This window comes from Mauremys mutica, unplaced genomic scaffold (genome assembly GCF_020497125.1).
Source record: "Mauremys mutica isolate MM-2020 ecotype Southern unplaced genomic scaffold, ASM2049712v1 000090F_np12_subseq_1:148583_obj, whole genome shotgun sequence".
NCBI lineage: Eukaryota > Metazoa > Chordata > Testudines > Geoemydidae > Mauremys > Mauremys mutica.
The window spans coordinates 103913-127037 of record NW_025422840.1 but is presented as its reverse complement, the minus strand read 5'-3'; the positions used below and the strand labels follow the sequence as shown (position 1 = coordinate 127037).

The following is a 23125-nucleotide window of genomic DNA, read 5'->3' as shown; positions in this document are numbered from 1 at the left end:
AAATCTTTCTTTCATGGTATGACACCGCAAGGTAAGTTATCTATAAGGAACACAAGCATCCTCATGCAAACTCAAAAGAAAGAAGCATCTATCTGAAAGCTGATGAAAATTTTACTTGCTTTGTGTCATAATGTTTACAGGTTTATGTAATTTCATTACATACAGAGTTGTGTACATTTATAATTTCTAATCACCACCACTTTTTGCATTAGTCTGTAAAGCTTACCTTATTACAGCTTAAAAAACAGAGGCAAAGGACAGCTCAATTTCTGTGCTCAAAGCTTTAAGAAACAGCTATAGCATCTTCCTAAAGAATGCAAAATTTGTGTTTTGCAAACACATGAAGGACATGTTCAAAATTTAGTTAAAATTCCAGCCAAAAGTTAATCCTGTTAGATTAAGTAAATCATTTTTTGAAATGCTGACCTTAGACGCTATCTTCTGCACAGATCAAAACACAGTAAAAAACAAACCAAGGTTTTAAAAAACAACCTGACAAGCAAACAGCTTCATTTGGGGGAAAGTTACTTTTAAATGCTTTGATAAGCAAGAAACAAAATAAAGCCGTTGAAAAAATGCCAAGGGTCAATCTTTTTCTAATGGTGTGTCAGATTTCTTTTGGACAATACACCTCTACCTCGATATAACGCTGTCCTTGGGAGCCAAAAAATCTTACCACATTATAGGTGAGTCCGTGTTATATTGAACTTGCTTTGATCCACCCGAGTGTGCAGCCCCGCCTCCCTGGAGCACTGCTCTAACGCGTTATATCCAAATTCGTGTTATATCGGGTGGCGTTATATTGAGGAAGTGATGTACTTGCTTTTTTTAATAAGCGGTTAGATCAACATTTGTCATCTATTGCCACAGTGAGGTAAATAAACTACAGGCAAAGCTACATGAGTAGTGTCTCTTTAGGGACCATAGACACGGGACAGTTGCGACATAAGAGTAAGAGAAGACTTTAATCCTTTAAATTCTGTAAAATAGGAATTAAGGTCATTTTGTCAATGCGACGTTTGTTGTTAGCGTTTTATGTCTCCTTCAAGAAGCTTGAAATATTATTGATACAATAGCAAAGAATATCATAGACGATCCATATGAAAAAAGAATCCTTCGGACATTTTTCTATCCAAAGTCCACCATCAGAAATAGCATGCTACTGGGAAAATTACGACTTTTTATTTGTTAAACACAGAGTATGTTTGGCACTATATAAAACTGAGGATAACAGTCCCCCTGCCCATTCTGCTCTAAAATTTACTTGCATCAGCCTTTTTTTCAAATCACAGAATTGAAGTGTACAACGTAAATACACGTACAAATTTAGTTTTAGGCCAGATCCATTTGTCACTGCTCTGATCCCCTCACCTGCAGGTAAGTATTTCAGTTGGTTGTTGGCTAATCGAAGGTGACGTAAAGACCTCAGGCGGCCAATCTCAGGGCACACAATTTCAAGAGCGTTGTCACTTAGGTCCAGAAACTGCAGTTTAACCAAGGAGCCAATAGCTAGTGAGAGAATAGAGACCAAAAAAAAAAAAATGAATGTGACCCAGGAGTAATGTTAAAACCTTAATAGGACTATGAGATGATAGAAGGCCTCAATATCTAATTCCTATATCTGAGCAGACTGTGAGGTATTAAAACCATTGGTCTCATAACTGAATGTCATGGGAGTTAAGTATTTGTAAGCGCTTCTATTGATAACAAGCAGTATTGGGGGTATAGAAATATGAAAAAAAATAAATCACACATAAGAGACCATAGATTTTGATATTATTCCAACCATGATTCTTCTCCCATGAAATTACTTTTTACTTTACTTTGCCATCATCTTTATCTGATTTACTCACCCCAGACTGGGAATTTAAAGTTTTCTTTTCTGAAGGTAGGACATGTTTGCTCCACAATAAAATGAAAGGAATAGAAAGGCCAATGCAATTATTGATGCTTTAGGTTTAAACCTACCAATCATGACCAAGCAAAATGAAAGTATTGTATGTAATAATTGGCTTAGCGAGCAGGAATGATCCTGGAACGTTGTTTTATTGATAAGTGCCATTTAGTCTTTTCACTTCCTGTAATTGGAACTAGAGCGAACAACATGTAGATGCATCTGAAAGTTTAATAAAATAGTTTAACATAGTACAAACAAGGATATCAACATTCTAAGCACTACAGTGGTGTATTTCTGTGGATATCTTCAGAATTTCATGGGAACATAAGGAAAACAGGCCTTTTACTGAATAGAATAAAATATTTGATAGTTTCTGCCACTTATTTTGAAGCTAGTAGGGCACTTACCTTCAGGTACAACAACTATGTTATTTGAATGAAGGTACCTGGGGGGAAAAGAACAAACAACACCACCTGTTACCCTCAAGGACTTTGGTTAGATAATCAGTTGGCAAAATGTTCAATCTGAAATTGGAAGAGAAAAAAACCTTCACAGACATTTCTCTTTCTGAGCATGACAGTAAATTTTACAACACTAATTAACATATTCTAAGGTTTCACTTATAATCTATTTAAATCATGAACAGAAATTAAGATCAAGAATGTCTTAGCTGATGATTATTAGAATATTCAAATGTAATGCACATGATCATTGTACTCGCAACTGTTTCATTTCAAGCTGTTGAATGCAATTTTTCTTCATAACAACAAAATATCCAGGATAGGAAAAATAAATCAGGAGTCACCAGATTGCACTAAATTCTGCCATAGGTCCTCTCCTGCTGTGTACAGGGAAAAACCAAACAAATAAATCAACTATGTACACTTACACAAGCATGCAGAATCTACTTGTCACGATAATGTGATTTTTTTTTAAATGTAAAGTACTAAATTAAATTTTACAAAAACAATTTTCAACCAGTAAATACAGTGACAAGTCCAGACAAGTTTCGGTGGCTATTTTAAGGTTGATAAAGTGCATTTAGGGCTCCCTGGTGGTGAACACCCGTAATTACTACAATTTGAGAAGAGCTTAATCCATATCTTTTAAACTGTAAAGATCTGCTTGAAAACAGAAAGACTATATGAAGTTTGTAGGCAAGCAATCAATACCTGAAAATAGAGTTACAATGTCTATTCTCAAAAGATAATGAGTACTCTCATGATTTAAGCATGCGTGTAAAAGATTTGAACAAGCAGTTTTTCTATTGCACTGTGAAACAATGTTTCCCAAAAGCAGGGTCGTGTCCCTCTGGGAAGATGGGAAGATCTAACTGGTGAAGTGAGGATATAGACTTTTCCATTGTTCTGCAGAGTCTCAGTTTTCTGTTTTTTAAAAGTATGTCCTTCGTGTTTGTGGTTGTGTAGAATACTTTCACAATGGAAACCATGTGTAACTTATGTAGCAATGTCTGCCTGTGTTTGAAGACAGCCTGAAACAATATCTCCAAAGTGTGAACTCTCCCACTCATTTCAGTGGATGGTAAGTATGATCATTAATGTTGACACAAAGTATTTCACTGCTCAAAGGACATAAGAAAGCAGAAGTATCATTACAAAGCTCTACACCAGTGTTTCTCAAACTGGGGCCTCCGCTTGTGTAGGGAAAGCCCCTGGCGGGCCGGGCCAGTTTATTTACCTGCCACATCCGCAGGTCCGGCCGTGGTTCACCGCTACAGGCCAATGGGAGCTGCTGGAAGTGGCGCAGGCTGAGGGACATACTGGCCGCCACTTCCAGCAGCTCCCATTGGCCTGGAGCAGCGAACTGCGGCCAGGGGGAGACACGATCGGCTGGACCAGCAAACGGGGCAGGTAAACAAACTGGCCCGGCCTGCCAGGGGCTTTCCTTACACAAGCGATGGCCCCAGTTTGAGAAACACTGCTCTACACCAAAAAAGTTTCTGTGTGAGGGGTGCACCCCTGGTGGGAAGCATGGAAAGTAATTACACTAAGATGAGTAGATCTTTGAAAACACATGGTGGTATTGCAAGGGGGATATATTCAATTTTATTTTCCTGAAGGGGAGCTCAGCTTTCAAGAGTATAGGAAACACTGCTCTAAAGTAAAGGAGGTATATATACAGTAACAAATCAGCATTTTAAATATGAACCTATTGGCAAATTATTCTTTTTACTTCATTTTCTGCTCTAGCCCCAAACCAATTATTATCTCAGCTAACAATTTAAATTGTGTTACTTGACCTACAGAAGCTGCAGAACAATTGCAATCACCTACATACCAAATACATGGGATAATGGTAGCACAACAAAGCTTGGTGGTCATGAGATAATATATATTTACTTGATTTAGTTAATAGACTTCTTTTGCTTATTTGCTGCTTCTTAAATTAACCTCCTCCAAGCAATTTTAGGCTTGCTCTTCTAAAGGCATCATCAGATAATACTAAAAGTTCTTGATGCCTGGTGGCAAAATGTCAAACACTCTTAAATATATCAAATACAAGAAAGTTGTTCCACTGTTCCAGTGTATGCGAACCCAAAATATAGGGCAAGATGAGGCAAGATTGTCTCTTCAGCAAGCTGGAGACTGCAATGACCTACAAAACAGTTAAACTATGTTGTGGACATTAGTCCTAGAAAGGTGCAGTTTCAACAGCCAAATTGAGAAGACAAGCTCAGACAGATAACTTATACTGTTCAAACACCCCATGCTTCCTTTAAGTTTGAATTTACAGTATGTACTTCAAAAACACACTGCACTACCAAACCATCCATTAAGATCAGGTCATAGCTGTCATAAAGCAGTATGGGAGGTAGGGAGAGCATATTTAAAGTTCAGTTCTATTGCATGATGGTTGTTTGGGGAACTACATCAAATGTAGGGCTCAAAAAATGTATTATGCATCTACTACCCAAATGGGCTATACTTAATTGAAAAGGACAATACAACAGATGTGTTGCCTCCCGCAGCTGGATCAAGGTGCACAGCCCTGGTATGAAGACCAGTACACACCACTTTCTTACCGGATGGGGTGGAGGAAATCAACATTCCCTCACAACACAATCTGAACAAGAAATTATGACACGGAAAGAAATTTCAGCATGGGACTGAATGTAGCTAGTAGCCAAAGTACCGCATTTTATTACCAAGGAGGAAAAACCACATTATACTGAAAAGGAAAAATGTATACAAACAAAGCATTCTTTTTTTTTTTAAATAATTTGACACTGATTAGCATAATAAAGTTGGTCAAAACTCCAACACTCACAATTCCACGAGGTTTGGAAGCTTCTGTGCAAGGTTTTCTGGCTGAAAAAGAGAAAAGAGATTTATTATTTTAAAAACTAACATGAGTCCTACTCATTTTAATAACCATGCCAACAAGAGATATCACAAGTGTGTTTCAGTAGAACTGTGTACAGTAGAACAAAATCAGCAACACTCAGCCATGGGGATGGAAGGATGAGAAAATGGAGCACCTGGTGCCATTCTTTCATAGTCTAGAAGTGACATTGATGGGATCTAGAGCAAATTGCATCCAGCCCTCCAAGGTTTGAAGAATGGATTATCAATACTTAGCTTTTGAAAAGGAATTAAAGCTAAGGAGTTGGAGATGAGATAGAGGGGTTTCCTAAGCAGCTGCTGGAAAGAAAATGTTCACTGATTTACAGCAGTAGTAAAAAGCAGGAAGCATGCAAGACCACCTCCTAAACAACATATATTTTCTTTGTAATACTGCAGAGCAGCAGGACAAGACCTGCATCCTCTACAGTTTATTCAACACCTCTGTACCAGAAATATCAAACCCACAGATTTCTTTATGCATGTCAAGATGCACGTCCTTTCCTGTATTCTAACTCACTCCTGGGTGCGCATGCCTGTTTCTGGATAGTCTTTTTAAGTGTAAACAAAAATTATGGCAGTCAACACACTGGGATCAATACGGCTATTTTAATAATTTTAAGACACAGCAGGTTAGATTTTCTCCTGCATCTGAGCTCCATTCAGTGCAAGAGAGCAAAAATAACGAGGGATATGGCAACAACTCTCTGATTCTGAGCTAGTCAGACTAGAAGTTGCTCGAACTCGTACCTGTGGTTTATTCCCCTTGGGTTGCATGTGGTCCCTTTTCCTCCCCTGATACATTCTCTATACCCCAGAGGGAAGGGAAATTGGTGTGGGAGCTAACCGATGGTTTTATGCCATCTGAAAGCTTCTCATAACAGGGAAAATGTCAGCTGGCCAGCGTGGCCAGAAATTGGCTGTTCTGAATTGCCTGAGTTGTGCAAATGAGCCGAGTCAGACATCAGAATTGGGTTTGAAGCTGTGCTAATTGGGTGTATTTTAGCCTAGTAGGGAAACATGTTAGCCTGAAGCATAGTAGGGTTTTTCAGTCATGTTTAGCTAACTCAACTGAGCTAACATGGTTGAAAAACACACCCTTTGTGTCAATCAAGACAGGTCCCTAGGTTTTCTTGGAAACGGCAACTAGTAGGAATTTTAGGAGAGGATGGAATATGTTATGCTGGAAGCCATATTGAAAACCCATATTCAAGGTTAAGAAGATTTTATTGCTTAGGAAATCTACTTTAAATGCAGTGACTGCATTTTGATTTTAAAATTCTGGTTTTAATTATATGGAATGCAGAGTTTAGACATGCAGAACTGGAAATAAGTTTTAATGAAGAACATTTAACAGCACACAGTATCACAGCACAATCACTTACAGAGTTTGGCAGTTTTCCTATTCATTCTTCATCTAAATTTAAACAATATTCCTTCTTAAAACACACTTTTTAGTTAACATATTTTGCCATAATTTGAAATTTGTATAACATAGGCAAGATATGCATATTTCTCATACATAACAATGATGTTGAACATCACTGATTAAAGTGCAAACCTCAACTCAGCCTTAACCATGAAGCAGCAACCAGCAACTCCACAAATGAATCAATTTTCTATATGAAAGTGTCACTCAAGCCACAGAAGAAATGAGGAGATACCTAAGCAGTGGTTGCCACCTGCTGGAAAGTTTGTATTACAATACATTCATTTTCAACATAATATAGCATAGAAAGGTTTTTGCACAATGTTCTTTTCCTTGTATATTTTTCTCGGTGTTAACCAAATAAATGCAGAAACTAGCTTGACCCTTAAAAACCCAGCAAACATTTTTTGCTTTAAGTTCTAAAGGAAAAAAGTTTCAATCTAACCTAACTCTAGATCAATCTTAATGAATTCTTGCCCTAAACTATTTATTAATCTAACAGATACTTCTGGTGTGTCTATTTTAATGTAGTATTTTCTCTTCAAACCCCACTCACCTCTCCCCCGCCCTCCCAAAAAATTTACTTGTTGGCTTTCCCTTGCAAAGTGAAACAGATTTCAAGGGTTTTGAGTGTTTGATCCTCAAATGAATTGCTCTAGAACTGGATGATGTCTTGGAGGTTAAACAGGCAGGGTTCGGGAAGGGACATAACACCTGTGATCAAGTCTTGGCCTTGACCATCTTTCTCTAAAATCATTTTTAACAAAATCTAAAGATAGGAGCAGTCTTCCTGGAATTGACTGCCGCTTATGACATGGTTTGGCACAGAGGCATTCTGTGTAAACTCTCATGAGTTGCCCTGCATTGGGTGATCGAAGTAGTACATCTCTTCCTCCAAAACAGGTAGTTCAGAATACACGTAGACAACCATTGCAGTTCCTGGAAGTGTCAGATTAATGGTCTTCCTCAAGGTTCAGTTTCTTCACCAATACTATTTAACGTGTACATCAATGACTTGCCAGCAACACTCTCACGCAAGTTTATCTTTGCCAACGATATCTGCTGCAGTTATCAAGCTCAGATCGTCTCAGAAATTGACAACATCCTGAATGATATGAAGCTCATGGCAGACTACCGTAGTCGATGATGCCTGCAGCCGAGCTTTTCCAAGACAGTTTCTAGCATATTTCCTCTGCACAATGCAAGTGCAAGCCACGAGTTAAAAACCATCATCCCAGAAGGTATGACCTGCAAAGCACCTGTGGTCATCCCTGAACTGGTTTTGAACAGGACAGGGCAATTGTACGGTCAATCTCTTCAAATGGGTCATTCTCTAAATGACGTGCGATGTAGATGCAGTCAACTTCAGACTGTGTTGGATATCCTTGATGAGTGCCTACTTAGTAGTTATCAGTGATTCACAGTCAAGCTCGAAGGGCATATCGAGTGGGTCCCACAGGGATCAGTTCTGGATCCTGTTCTGTTCAATATCTTCATTGATGATTTAGATCGAAAAGATGGGGATCAATATGAAAATTGAAAGGTGGATAAGGAACTGGTTAAAGAGGAGACTACAATGGGTCGTACTGAAAGGTGAACTGTCAGGCTGGAAGGAGGTTACTAGTGGAGTTCCTCAGGGATCGGTTTTGGGACCAATCTTATTTAATTTTTTTATTACTGACCTTGGCACAAAAAGTGGGAATGTGCTAATAAAGTTTGCGGATGACACAAAGCTGGGAGGTATTGCTAACACAGAGAAGGACCGGGATACCATACAGGAAGATCTGCATGATCTTGTAAACTGGAGTAATAGTAATAGGATGAAATTTAATAGTGAAAAGTGCAAGGTCATGCATTTAGGGATTAATAACAAGAATTTTAGTTATAAATTGGGGACACATCAGTTGGAAGTAACAGAGGAGGAGAAGGACCTCGGAGTATTGGTTGATCACAGGATGACTATGAGCCGCCAATGTGATGTGGCCGTTAAAAAAGCTAATGCAGATTTAGGATGCATCAGGGGAGGTATTTCCAGTAGAGATAAGGAGGTGTTAGTACCGTTATACAAGGCACTGATGAGACCTCATTTGGAATACTGTGTGCAGTTCTGGTCTCCCATGTTTAAGAAGGATGAATTCAAACTGGAACAGAGAAGGGCTACTAGGATGATCTGAGAACTGGAAAACCTGTCATATGAAAGGAGACTCAAAGAGCTTGGCTTGTTTAGCCTAACCAAAAGAAGGCTGAGAGGAGATATGATTGCTCTCTATAAATATATCAGAGGAATAAATACCAGGGAGGGAGAGGAATTATTTAAGCTCAGTACCAATGTGGACACAAGAACAAATGGATATAAACTGGCTATCAGGAAGTTTAAACGTGAAATTAGACGAAGGTTTCTAACCATTAGAGGAGTGATGTTCTGGAACAGCCTTCCAAGGGGACTAGTGGGGGCAAAAGACATATCTGGCTTCAAGACTAAGCTTGATAAGTTTATGGAGGGGATGGTATGATGGGATAGCCTAATTTTGGCAATTAATTTGGCAATTGATCTTTGATTATCAGCAGGTAAGTATGCCCAGTGGTCTGTGATGGGATGTTAGATGGGGTGGGATCTGAGTTACTAGAGAGAATTCTTTCCTGAGTGCTGGCTGGTGAGACTTGCCCACATGCTCAGGGTTTAACTGATCACCATATTTGGGGTCGGGAAGGAATTTTCCTCCAGGGCAGATTGGCAGAGGCCCTGGAGGTTTTTCGCCTTCCTCTGCAGCATGGGGCACGGGTCACTTGCTGGAGGATTCTCTGCAGCTTGAGGTCTTCAAACCACAATCTGAGGACTTCAATAACTCAGACATAGGTTAGGGGTTTGTTACAGGAGTGGGTGGGTGAGATTCTATGGCCTGCATTGTGCAGGAGGTCAGACTAGATGATCATAATGGTCCCTTCTGACTTTAAAGTTTATGAGTCTATGAGATCGGGGTGGGCAAACTACAGCCCACAGGCCAGATCTGGCCCCTCAGGGCTTTGGATCCGGCCCGCGGGATTGCCCCCTGTGGCGCCGCAGGCCCCGTGCCATTCTCAGAAGCGGCTGTCACCACTTCCCTGCAGGCCCCCGGGTGGGGGCGGGCAGAGGTCTCCGTGTGTTGCCCTTGCCTCCTGGCACCACCCCCCGCAGCTCCCATTGGCCGGGAACGGGGAATCACGGCCAATGTCAGAGACATCCTCCCCTTGCCCTCTCCAGATAAGGTGGGAAGGGATGGGGATGGGGAGAGTGTGGGGGTCCCAGGCTAGGGGTGGGGTCATGTGGAGGTGGTCACAGGGGTTACTCCCCTGACTCCCAGCTTCTCTTCTCTCCCCCTCCCCAAAAATTTCCCCACCAGTTGCTGTCCTGTCAGGGTAAGCAGCTGGCACGCCAGGACACTTTGTTTATTTAGGTTTACCTCCGTGCCTGTGGATGCTCGAGGTAAACAAACTGTCTCAGCCCCCAGTGGCTTATCCTGATGGCCTGGGAGCCAAAGTCTGCTGACCCCTGAATTATAGGGTCGTCTTATGAATGGATTATAAACATTTTCCATTTTTACTTATCCATCTTGTGGGGGTCGGCTTATAAACGAACCGGCTTATGATCGAGTACTCCACGCTGATTAGGCCTCAACTGGAGTATTGTGTCCACTTCTGGATGCCAAATTTTAGGAATGATGTGGACAAATTGGAGAAAGTCCAGAGAAGAGCAACAAAAATTATTAAAGGTCTAGAAAACATTACCTAGGAGGGAAGATTGAAAAAATAGGGTTTATTTAGTCTGGAGAACAGAAGACTGAGAGGGGACATGATAACTAGAGCCCTGCACAGATATAAAATTTGTATCCGCATCCAAGCCGCGATCCACAAAGATATTCACATCCGCAGATGCAGATATCCACAGATATATAGCAGATATCCATGGGTTTTTGCAGGGCTTTAGTAACAGTTTTCAAGTACATAAAAGGTTAACAAGGAAAAGAGAGAAAATTCTTCTTCTTAACTTCTGAGGATAGGACAAGCAGCAATGGGCTTAAATTGCAGCAAGAGAGGCTTAGGATGGACATTAGGAAAAACTGCCCGTCAAGGTGGTTAAACATTGTCATAAATTACGTAGGCAGGTTGTGGAATCTCCATCACTGGAGATTTTTAAGAGCAGGTTAGATAAACACCTATCAAACGCTATCAAATGGCTGGGCACACTGTGCATATGCTGAGAGACCTGAAGCCCACCAAAAATCTTACCTATTGGATATCTGAATTTCCAACATATATAACAGAATGTGGTGTTTAAATCTTCTCAATGGAGCCAGGTCCTGAGTGGTGTTTAGCACCATTCAGGATCAGCTTTTCTGAAAGACCAGCAGCAGGCTACAAAAATGCACTTCATCACTCTTTTCAAATCAGAATTTATCAAACTACTATAAACATACAGACAATAAGAAGTATAACAATTTATCATACCAGGGTGGTCAAGGAGTTTCTTTTCATATAGAGTCTCTCCAGGTACTGCAGACCCTCATCTTTCAATAATTCCAAAGGAAAATTATGCAGATTTCGGTAATTTAAGAACAAGTTCTTGTGCCTTTCCAGCTTTGCCTCAGAGATCGTTTTACAAAGTTCTGATGCCATTGTTGACTTTGTCGCAGGCTTCACATTAGAGCTCTACATCTTCTGAATGCACATCCATTTCTAAAGAGAAAGCAAGAAAAGGAAAACATTGTAGCAATGAGATACTCAATACAACTAACGTTAACAACATGGAGTAAGGAACACAAGCCAAAATAGGGAAAGAACAGGCTGAAGACTATTTAGATAAGTTAGATATATTCAAGTTGGCAAGATGAAATTCTTCCTATAATTCTTAAGGAACTACCTGAAGCAATCTTAGAATCATTAGCACTTACTGTCAAGAACTCATGGAGGATGGGTGAGGTCCCAGAGGACTGGAAAAGGACAAACATAGTACCTAATTTTAAAAAGGGGAACAAAGAGCACCTGGGGAATTATAGACCTGTAAGCCTAACTTTGAGACCTGGAAAGATATTGGAACAAATTATTAAACAATCAATTTGAAAGTACCGAGGGGATAACAGAGTTAAAGGGAATAGCCAGCATGGATTTCTCAAGAACAAATCATGTCAATCCAACCGAATTTTCATTGACAGGGTTCATGCCTAGTGAATGTGGGGAAGAAGTAGATGTGATATAAACTGCATTTTGGTAAGACTTTTGACACAGGGTATGTCTACCCAGCAACTAGACACCGGCCATTGGCCTGTGCCAGCCGACTGGGGCTTGTGGGGCTGTTTCATTGCTTTGTAGGAGCCTATGGGGTGGGAAGGTCCCTGAGTCCAGACTCCACCCCGAGCCCAAGTCTACACTGAAATGAAACAGCCCTGCAGCCCAGGCCCCACGAGCCCGAGTTGGCCGGCATGGGCTAGCCACAGGATTTTCTTTGCTGTGTAGACATACCCACAGTCCCACATGACATTCTCATAAGCAAAATAAGGAAATGTGGTTTAGATGAAATAATTATGAAGTAGATGAAAAACTGATTTAAATACTGTACTCAAAGAGTAGTTATCAATGGTTTCTATCCAGTTGGGAGGACATAGCTAGTGGGATTCCGCAAGGGTCAGTTTTGAATGTGGTACTAGTCAATATTTTCATTAATGACTTGGGATAATGGAGTAGAGCAGTGGTTCTCAAACTAGGGCCGCCGCTTGTTCAGGGAAAGCCCCTGGTGGGCCAGGCCAGTTTGTTTACCTGCTGTGTCCACAGGTTCGGCTGATCGCAGCTCCCACTGGCCGCGGTTCGCCGCTCCAGGCCAATGGGGGCTGCGGGAAGCGGCGGCCAGTACGTCCCTCAGCCCGTGCTGCTTCCCGCAGCTCCCATTGGCCTGGAGTGGCAAATCACGGCCACTGGGAGCTGTGATCGGCCGAACCTGCGGACGTGGCAGGTAAACAAACCAGCCTGGCCCACCAGGGGCTTTCCCTAAACAAGCGGAGGCCCTAGTTTGAGAAGCACTGGAGTAGAGAGCATGCTTACAAAATTTGCGGATGGGGATGAAGGGGTGTATGAGGGATGGGAGGTGCTATATGGCCGGGAGGGGATGAATGGGTCGGGGGGGCGGGGGAGGTGCTGCTTGGTCAGGTGGGAGGATGAATGGGTCTATGGGCGGCAGGAGGTGCTGCATGTCTGGGGGGTGGGGGGAGGGAGATGAATGGGTCTATGGGGGAGGTGCTGCACATCTGGGTGGGGGGGGATGAATGGGTGTATGGGAGTAGGAAAGCAAAGTTCTTCAGTTAGGAAGGGAAAATCAAATGCAACTACAAAATGGGAAGTAACTGGGTAGGTGTTAGTACTGCTGAAAAGGGTCTGAAGGTTATAGTAGACACAAATTGAATACGAGTCAACAACATGATGCACTTGCAAAAAAGGCTAACATTCTGACATGTTTTAGGAGTGTTGTACATAAGGCACAGGAGAGAACTGTCCCTCTCTACTCAGCACTGGTGAGGTCTCAGCTGGAGTGCTGTGTCCAATTCTGGGTGCCACATTTTAGGAAAGATGTAAAGAAATCGGAGAGTCCAGAAGACAGCAACAAAAATGATAAAAGGTATAAAAAACTTGACCTATGAGGAAAGGTTAAAAAAAAAAATACACTTCAGATTTGAAAAAGAAAAAAAAAATAGAAAATGAAACGTGCTAAGGTAACAAAACTAAAAATCAATCTAAGCCTGAACTCCCACAGACTTCATTTTACTTCTGCTGTATAGTGTTAACTAACATAATTCTCTTTATGCTTCCGCCTACAGTGGGATACTATCTTGACTAGCACTGCTATAAATAAGAATTTAACAAAAAAAAAAAACAGGTATCAAGAGTATTGATTAGGAGCCTAGCACAGGAAGTCTATTCAATGGTCTATTCTGCCAATGTGCCAGGGACTTAGGCAGACAAGTTTACATTCATAATGAAAGAACAGACCAGGGAGCTAACAGCTCCTATCTACCAACAATATTTTCTGTTTGCTCTCTTAACTTTTTCTTGATGAAGGCATTTTTAACCACAAGTAGTCCTGGAAGATGACCAGCTACCCAGAAATCAATGTGAACTTTATCTATTGAACAGTAATTGTTGTAAATACAACCTTGTCTCTCAGATAAGACTAAGACTCCTTGTATAGATCAAACTACCTTATCAGTTTGAGTAATGCTCTTGAGCTCCAGAACAAGCCTTCACAAACAGTCCATATTCTTCTGTAGAGTTACATAACTATCTTCTTTATAGGCCATTCAGAAATGCTAACCACAGCTCAGACATAACATCCCTCATACACTTCAGTGCCCTTCACCTCTAACTCAGCAGACTGAGTTACCCTCAGGTCAGTTCTGAAAGAGTCATAACCTGTGTTCCCTGTAAGTTGCTTGCTTGTGGGGCTGACCAGGAAACATTCAAATGCCACCCAGCTGATAAGCAGATCATGCACAGCCAGCAGCATGAGTTCAGGTGCCCCACCCACCATGTTGCTCCGTCATGTAGCTGCTCCTGGGACCCTCTTGCTGGCAGTGTGTGGAGGCAGGGGCGGCTCTAGGAATTCCACCGCCCCAAGCAGAGCGGCGCGCCGCGGGGCGCACTCTGGCGGTCGCCGGTCCCGCGGCTCCGGGGGACCTCTTGCAGACGTGCCTGCGGAGGGTCCGCTGGTCCCATGGCTCTGGTGGACCTCCCACAGGAATGCCTGCGGATGCTCCACCGGAGCCACGGGACCAGCGGACCCTCCGCAGTCATGCCAGCGGGAGGTCCCCCGGAGCCGCGGGACCGGCGACCGCCAGAGTGCACTTGGCGCGCTGGGGTCTGGAGCCGGCCCTGGTGGAGGGGTGGGGGGCACTGAGGTCAGGATGTCCCCCTTTCCCCGCCCCAGAGCAGGAGATCAGGGACACAGGCTGACTCAGGACTGGAGCTGCAGCAGTGTAACTGAGTGCCTTTCTTAAAGAGACAGTGCACTGTTTCTGAGGTTTCCCCAACAGCCAGCTCACAGTCTCTGTCTCTCTCACTCACACCCACACAGTCTATGTATCTCGCTAACACACAGTGTCTTTCACATTCACCTCCCAACATATACTTGTATTATTATTATTGTTGGTGGTGTTTCTTCTTGGTATTTCCTGCAATGCACATATATTCTCTGTAATTTTATCCTTTCAAAGTGTGTTATTTTAGTGTTTTGACTGGTCTATGCATTTCATAATTTTTATTTCTCATACACTTACATTTAATTCTTTGAGTAGTGAATTCTAAAATGCCTAACCTGTCCTGGCTGGAGTAATTATCCCTATGGTAGATTATAATAAATATTTTTACAAAAGTTAAGTTTTTTGTTTCTACTGGTGGTGCACATACCTCGGTGCACATACAATTTATTCTGCACATGGATGGAAAAATTTAGAGGGAACATTGGTCATAACTATTTTATGGCTGTTCAGTTACCTGTAAGTAAGACAGCATCAGTACAATTCCAAGTGAGCCAGCATCCACATCAGAAACAGCCTTACTATGATTGACAGTTCTTTGTGGACAGTCTTAGGGCATGTTTACACTGGCAGAGTTACAGCCCCGGGAGTTACAGCACCACTCAGAGCATTGAGGGGAAACCACTGTTGTGCGTTCACACTGTCAAGTGCCTGCGCAATAGTGTGCTCACACTTGCGGCACTTGCAGCAGTATTCGGAGCAGTGCACTCTGGCCAGCTATCCCTCTGCTACTAAGAGTTGTGGGAAGGCGGAGGGAGTCACGGGGCATCCTGGGTCTTGTCCCAAAGCCCTGTGATGCACTGCTTTGCATGCCAACAATCCCTGTGCTTCCGTCCAAATTTGGTGCCAACTTTCAATGGTTTGTGTATTATGCACCCTGCCTCTTTGGGCTGCAAGAATGGATCCCGAACTGTTGACCAGTATGTTGCTCACTCTGACCAACACATCATGAGTGGCAGTGAAGTTATTCCTTAAACTACAAAGGCAAGAGGAGTGCGATTTTGATCTCACCACACGTAGTAGCTATGACACGAGATTGCTTGTGGTATTCATGGGGGTGCTGAGCACAGTGCATAACATTGTAGATGGCTTTGCACAAATGGGCTTCCCTAACTGCGGAGGGGCAATAGATGGCATGCATATTCCAATTCTGGCACCAGACCACCTAGCCACTCAGTACATTAATCGCAAGGGGTACTTCTCAACGGTTCACCAGGTGCTTGTGGATCACCGTGAGCATTTCACAGACATTAACGCATGCTGGTCTGGAAAGGTGCATGACACATGCACCTCTCAGAATGCTGGCTTGTTCAGGAAGCTGAAAGCAGGGACTTTCTTACTGGACCAGAAGATCACCGTAGGGGAAGTCGAAATGCCCATTGTGATGCTGGGAGACCCTGCCTACCCCTTAATGCCGTGGCTTATGAAGCCATACACAGGGCAACTTGACAGCAGCAAGGAGCAGATCAGTAACAGGCTGAGCAAATGCCGAATGTCTGTTGAGTGTGCTTTTGGTCATTTAAAAGCCCGCTAGCACTGCCACTATGCGAAGCTGAACCTGGCCGATGACAATATTCCTATGCTTATAGTCATGGGCTGTATGCTCCATATTTGTGAAGGGAAGGGTGAAAATTTCACTCAGGGCTGGACTCAGCACCTGGAGGCTGAATTTGAACAGCCAGAGACCAGGGCTATTAGAAAGGCACAGCATGGGGCTATAAGCATCAGCAATGCCGTGAGGCAGCAATTTTAAGCTGAAAGCCACTAATATTTGTTGCTATGCTTAGGAGTGCAGTGCTTGTATTGCTAGGAGGTGATTGGTGCAGACAATGCAATATGGGGGTTTAACATAGTTGTATGTTGCTTTGCAGGGCTCTTTGTGCTTTCAATTAATAGAATAAAGATGGCTTACAAACCAACACAATTCTTTTATTTAAAAACAACAACTGGAGGAGAGTGTCAAACCAAAAAAAGCCATCAGCCGTGAGGGGAATGGAGGAAGGGAAGGTCCCAGGAGGAGGCGGGGTCCCGGGATGGCTAAAGATTTGTGTATGTCCAGGGATCATATCCAACCTCCTTTGGAGTACAGTGCAGTGGGTACTGTACTTCAGCAGGGCCAAATTGCAGAGGGATGGGTGCGAGTGCAGTGGGTAGTGGGAGTTTGCAGTGCTGGATTGCGATGGGGGACGAGTAGAATGCCGCGGGTATAGACTGGAGCCAGGAGGTTGATAAGAGTGTGTTGGCAGTGTCTGGGGGGAGCATGGGAAAGAGTTTTGCGACAGCGGCTGTGGGGGAGGGCGGGTGCGAAGCTGCTTGGTTTGCAGAGCTAGTATCGCCTGGAGTGTGTCTGCTTGGTGCTCCATAACCTTTAAGAGCCGCTCCGTGGCTTCATTCTGGCGTGCCGTGTTCTCCTTTCGGTCCCTCTTCTCGCTGTCCTGCCACTCCTTCAATTCCTGTTTCTCAGTGACGGAGTGCATCATAACATCAGGCAGAAAGTCCTCCTTAGCTCTTCTCGGCCGCCTTCTAATTCTGCACAGCCATTCAGCTGCCAATAACAAAGAGGGAGGCTGGGCTCCCAAGGTCATCTCTGTGAAGTTTAAACGCAACATTTTACAGAAGCACTATTGTTTGCAACACAAAGAACACCGATTCAGTGATTTAAGACACAGCCAGTACTCACACACCTGCCACTAACTGGCTGACCCCAGGAAAGCACACATGAGCCACAAGATCCCCAAAATGGTGAGCAGCCGCAGGGGCAGGGTAAATCACTCTTCCCGGACCCTGCTATACACTGGGCGCGTGGCTCTTGGGGAGAGCCAGCAGTATGGGGGAGCCTGATAATCATTCCTGTCCCCACATTTTCCACAGAATGTGATCATTATGGAAGATATCTCGCTGCTGAGGGTGAGCAGGGAATCAAGGGAGGGTCTTCTCCAAGACTGCGGCTTCCTCCTTGGCCCCTATGCAGCTCATCTGTGTGCAGCAATGGTCCATCCCCATCCCCACCCCAATCCCAGGACGGCACAGTAGTGCAGGAAAGTTACCATTAATGGGGCAAGAAAAAAAGCAGCTCTGTCAAAGAACCCGCGGCAGCGGATTGCCCAGTATCTCCACCTGAGTTCCTGGAGATCTCAGAAGGAGATTCCCATGAAGTGAGGGAGTCAATCAACAGCCTATTTTGCTGCTGATATTAGGCATGCGGTGGGAGACAAGCCTGCATTCTACAACCCTCCTGCCCCCAACAACTCGCTTCAGCGATTCCCAAAATCAAATCCACTTACCAGGGGCCTCCTCTCCTGCTTGCACTTCACCAACATCAGATAGCTGAGACTGGCTAGCCTCCTCTGGGGTAGAAAAGAAGTCCTGGCCGCATGCATCTCTGACCTCAGAGTCATCCTCTACCTCTGGGTCCCCCTCCTCATCCAAGATTTCCTCCTCTTGGCTCCGTTCACTTTCGACTGGCATGCGAGCCACTGAAGTATCCACAGTAGTCTTCACAGTGGAGGTGGAGTTGCTGCTGAGTATTGCGTCCAGCTCTTTGCAGAACCGGCGCAGCACCGGAGCAGTGGTTTGCATCCTATACCTTGTGTGCATTCTGCAGGTCCTTCTCTTTGATCCTGAACTGCACTGTGTCCCGGTCATGGCCCCTTTCTGTCATACATCGTGAAATCTGTCTGTAGGTATCATAATTCCTACAGCTGGAGCGCAGCTGGGACTAGACAACCTCCTTTTCCCAAATGCTGATGAGGTCCAGCAGCTCGGCATTGCTCCAAGCAGGGGATCAGGCTGTTACATGGAGCAGGCATGGCCACCTGGAAAGATGTGCTGAGACCACTACACACATCACCGAGCAAACAGGAAGGGGACTTTCAAAATTCCAAAGGAATTTATGGAGTGGGGATGATGGTTGGTCACCTGAGGGCAGGGCAGTAGAGTTCAAACCGATGACCAGAGGCAAGAACAGTCATTGTGGGACACCTCCTGGAGGCCAACTGCAGCGCTTGTAATCGACCAGTGTCTACACTGGCACCGCAGCCTCGGTGCAGAAAGCTGTACGCCTCTCGTTGGGGTGTTTTTTTTAAAGCGCTGCAACTGCGCAGTTTCTGTGCACTAGGTGGTTTGGCAGTGTGTACACCTCGGAGTTATAGTGCAGAAAGCTGCTTTACTGTGCAGAAACTTGCCAGGGTAGACAGGGCCTTAGACAAATGAAAACAGAGACAATTGCCCTCACCTCTAGAGAGAGTCAGTAAGGCAACATATAAGGGAAGCTCACATTTCTAGTGCCCAGGCTTTCCCAGTTCAGTGGACAGATGGCTTCATTCTCCAGGATTCTAAACCAAGCATGTCACATCAACATACATTTTTTTCTCTTAAAAAAAAAGAGCATAAAAAACACTCACGTGATGTACTGAGAGAATATTTATGAGTATTATTATATCATGTTCCCTGTTACAAGACATGACCATAGAATGCTCACTATCAAAAGTAGCCATGACTGATGCAGAACAAAAAGGTTAATGCACGTCTTAAATATCTCAGACTGTAGATTCCACTTTTCTACTGTATTATGTACATTTCTGAAAGCATGAATTGGCTTGTAATGTGGATTTCTTACAAGCACCAAAGACACGAAAGCATCCAAAAACAGTCTAAAATCTTTTGCAACATGCCATCCAGATGTTCTTTACTGAAAGCTGAAATTATGGAAAAACTACACAACTCAGACTCAACATCCCCAGTGGACCAAATGTAACCCTGGCATAAGCAGGCACAATGACTGGTGAGTTCAATGGGAGTTTTGTGTACTTATGCCAGAGACGAGTTTGACCCACTGTGTTTGGGTTCCCACTTCCAAGGTCAACTACATACACTTTCCCACACCCAACAGCCAGACGGTTCATCACTAAATACCCCCCTTTCAAAGCACTGAGACTGAGTTCAGTAACTGATGGCATGAGAGCATAGGCCACAGAGAAAGGGGTGGCTGTTCCAGTCCTACATGGAGGTTACGAGTGGAGTTCTGGAAAACCAGTTGCTTCTACATCACTGGAGAAAGGGGAGAATGAATGGGATAATGGGGAACTGGGGGCTGCTGTTTCATAGGGTGGGGGGACTGGTGCATGGACGTACTATGAGAGGAACCAACCAGGAAAAGGCTGTATCATTAGGAGGTTAGGAAGATGAATAGATGGAGTGGGGGGATTGGGAGGTGTACTACTGGGTGGAGGGATGAATAGATCTATGGTGGAGGGAAGGAGAAATGTTGAATGGCTGGGTGGGGGAATGGGACGTGCTATATGGCTGGGTAGGGGGATGAATCGGTGTGTGATGGGGGATTGAGAAATGCCGTCTGGGGAAGATGAAGGAGTGTATGATGGGGGTCTGGGAGGTGAGTATAGCTGGGTGAGGGGATGAATGGGTGCATAGGGGGGGTTGGGAGGTGCCTGTGTGGAGAGATGAATGGGTGCATGAGGAGGTGATGGGTGAGGAGATGGGACATGCTGTATGACTGGGTAGGAAATGAACGGCTGTATAAGGGGGTTGGGAAGTGCTGTATGGCCGGGGGGGGTGGGGGAAACAGGCTATATGGGGGAGGTGCTGTATGGCTGGGGGGGGGGGGGGAAATGAACAGGGTCTATGGGGGGAGGTGCTGTATGGCAACGGGGAACGGTCTATGGGGGGAGATGCTGTGTGGCTGCAGGGGGTGGGAATAGGGTCTATAGGGGGAGGTGCTGTATGGCCGGGGGTGGGGGGGGGCGGGTCTATGGGGGGAAGTGCTGTATGGCCGGGGGGGTAAACAGGATCTATGGGGGCGGTGCTGTATGGCGGGGGGTGGGGGGCAGGGTCTATAGGGGGCGGTGCTGTATGGCCGGGGGGGTAAACAGGGTCTATGGGGGCGGTGCTGTATGGCGGGGGGGAGAACAGGGTCTATGGGGGCGGTGCTGTATGGCGGGGGGGGGGGGAACAGGGTCTATGGGGGCGGTGCTGTATGGCGGGGGGGCGAACAGGGTCTATGGGGGCGGTGCTGTATGGCGGGGGGGAGAACAGGGTCTATGGGGGCGGTGCTGTATGGCGGGGGGGTGGTGGAGCAGTCACAAGGGGGGCGCTCCTGTATGGCCGGGGGGTCCAGGGTCAATACGGGGCGGTGCAGTAAGGCGGGGGGGTGGGGGAGCCGGGTCTATGGGGGCGGTGCTGTATGGCCGGGGGGGGCAGGGTCTATAGGGGGCGGTGCTGTATGGCGGGGGGGTGGGGGAGCAGGGTCTATGGGGGCGGTGCTGTATGGCGGGGGGGATGTTGTCCGTTACGCCGCGCCCATCACCGCGGTCCAGTAGCGAGGGAGCCGGTGAGCAGATGGGCCCGTGCCGGGAGCTGCTGCAGCCGCAGGGGAAGGATCCCCGCCAGCAGCGGGCGAGGCGCTGGATGTGTCGCGGGGGGGAGGGGGGGTCACTTACCTGCGCTCCCTACGGGCGGGGCGGGGCGGGCCTGCGGCCTCGGCTCTCAGCGCCGTCGCCAGGGGACAGGAACCCCGCGAGCGCTCCCTCCGGCCGGATCTCGCGAGAGCTTGGCCGCTTCCGAGCTCTGACTCCTCCTATGCCAGCCCTGGGGGGCGTGGCTTCGGGGGCCTGGGCGGGCGGGGTTGACGCTCCCCGCGTATCCTGGCGTGTGCGGGGGATCAGCCTGTCAGTGCAACGTTCTGCCCTACGTACCGTCTGTGCCTCAACACGTTCCCTGGTTACACCTTGTCTCCTTGATTTCCAGGGGTCAAAACAACATCCCCCCCCCCCCCCCCACTGATAAGGCATTTAGGGAAATGTCCATCACTGGGCTCTGTGTGAGACTATATGAAGCCTTGTCTGGTTTGGCGCTACCACATGTTAGCAAATGTGTTGACCAGTGTGTTTTAAATCGTGTTAAACTCGTGGAGTTAGTCTGGAAGGACCCCTAGGCTTTAACTCAGCCACTTTAGCCTGTGTTAAAGGTAGTTTGCCTTGTCTAGATTAGACTTAAAATGTGTTTCTTAGCCCCTGTTAAGCCTTAACACACATCCCAGCCTTAACTCCTTGTTTAGATAAGGCCTTGTTTTTTTCTGATACGTTTGTAGATACATGTGATGTACTCAGAACTCTTACAGTAGCATTTCATTCATATTCAGAATATTTAACATTGCTGGGTTAAGAACCTTCTAAAAGCTGCCCTGTTTCTATAAGAGAAGTCTTTGGAAGGGACATACCCTTAGCAAAACTCCCTTAAACTTCCATGGATTGGTTATCCTCTCATGACTGCCAAGCCTAGAGCATTGTCTCTGTTTCTAATTGGTTGGTCTTTTTATCCATCATTCACTGTATTCTGAGCTTTGTGGATATCAGGCTACTTTGAGAGAAGCATGAAAGAGATTTTTATTGGTGCCATGAATTTTGACTTCTTTGTGATTAACATACTGTATAAATAAATGTACACAAAGCTAAAGATTTACACTGATGTTAAAAGCGCAACTCAACAGCAGCATTACGTGTTTGAATGGAACAGAAGTGAGAAACTAAGACAACAAAAAAGAATAAGTGGATAATTCATTTACACTCTCAAGTTCATTTTTCCTTCTAGGAAGTTTGTTGGCTTTCTTATTCATTTTACTGGAGAGTAGTTACCTAATGAATGTGACATTTAAAAAGGGTAATGATGAATTAAGTACATTAATTGAAGGAATATCTCAATCATCCTTAGGAAAATGGATTGTGCTTATGACTAACCAGGGAAGTTGGGAGGGACAGCAAAACAGATATTTTCTTAAGGGCCAGTTGAACAATTTTGTGAATCCTCAGTAAAGTTATTTTTGGGGAGCATCCCCTCAATTTTTCATTCTCCCTTTCATCTTCTTCCTATCTTCCTTTTCCCTCATGCTCAGGAGGGAAAATGTATAATAGACATTCGCTCTTTTCCCAACTGATCAAGGTAATTACACAGCATCAGACTATAGAGCCTTATAGTAAATTTGGGATTGTCTCTACACTGTTTGAAGGAAAAGATGAATGTATATGACTCCCTTCAGAGACCATCTATACTGCCTCTTAATTAGCACAAGGGTCGCTATGGAATTATGTGAGCTGTTCACCCATTTCTTGCCAAAACAGGACCAACCTGGGATTTGAAATTCTCCCACATCCTACAGCTGTATCACTGGCCCACCGCTACCTACCCCTTTTTAAATGGTGTTACGGTGTCCCATTCAGCCTGGATGGGCTTTCATGATCTTCCCTAAGCAATCGGTCATAGGTTTATGATGAAGTTACTTCTTCACTGGAAGCCCTGCCAAAGCAGTGACTCAGCAGTGTGAATTCATTGGCTGGAGGGCCCTGCAGCCTCCATGATCTTTCACCCT

The 23125-nt window shown here is 44.9% G+C and overlaps 2 protein-coding genes across 3 annotated transcripts in view; one reads left to right on the top strand and one right to left on the bottom strand.

The window, feature by feature from the left end:
• Positions 1-229: 229 nt before the first annotated feature.
• On the bottom strand, positions 230-21332 carry LOC123356958 (leucine-rich repeat-containing protein 28-like). Of its 2 annotated transcripts, none has more exons than XM_045000213.1 (5): positions 21068-21174; positions 11174-11401; positions 5186-5226; positions 2305-2342; positions 230-1509 (listed from the first exon to the last, which is right to left on the bottom strand). In XM_045000213.1, the coding sequence occupies exons 2-5, from the start codon at positions 11339-11341 to the stop codon at positions 1172-1174; spliced, it is 585 nt and encodes a 194-aa protein (XP_044856148.1). In that variant the 5' UTR covers positions 11342-11401; positions 21068-21174; the 3' UTR covers positions 230-1171. The 2 variants fall into 2 exon arrangements, with proteins under 2 accessions (XP_044856148.1, XP_044856147.1); XM_045000212.1 differs by lacking the exon at positions 21068-21174 and adding an exon at positions 21201-21332 and having other exon boundaries at positions 233-1509.
• LOC123356959 (tetratricopeptide repeat protein 23-like) overlaps positions 20984-23125 on the top strand; it is a 50623-nt gene continuing 48481 nt past the window's right edge. Inside the window, exon 1 of the mRNA XM_045000214.1 lies at positions 20984-21091. Within this exon, the coding sequence (XP_044856149.1) occupies positions 20984-21091 (108 nt within the window). The remainder of the gene's footprint in view (positions 21092-23125) is intronic.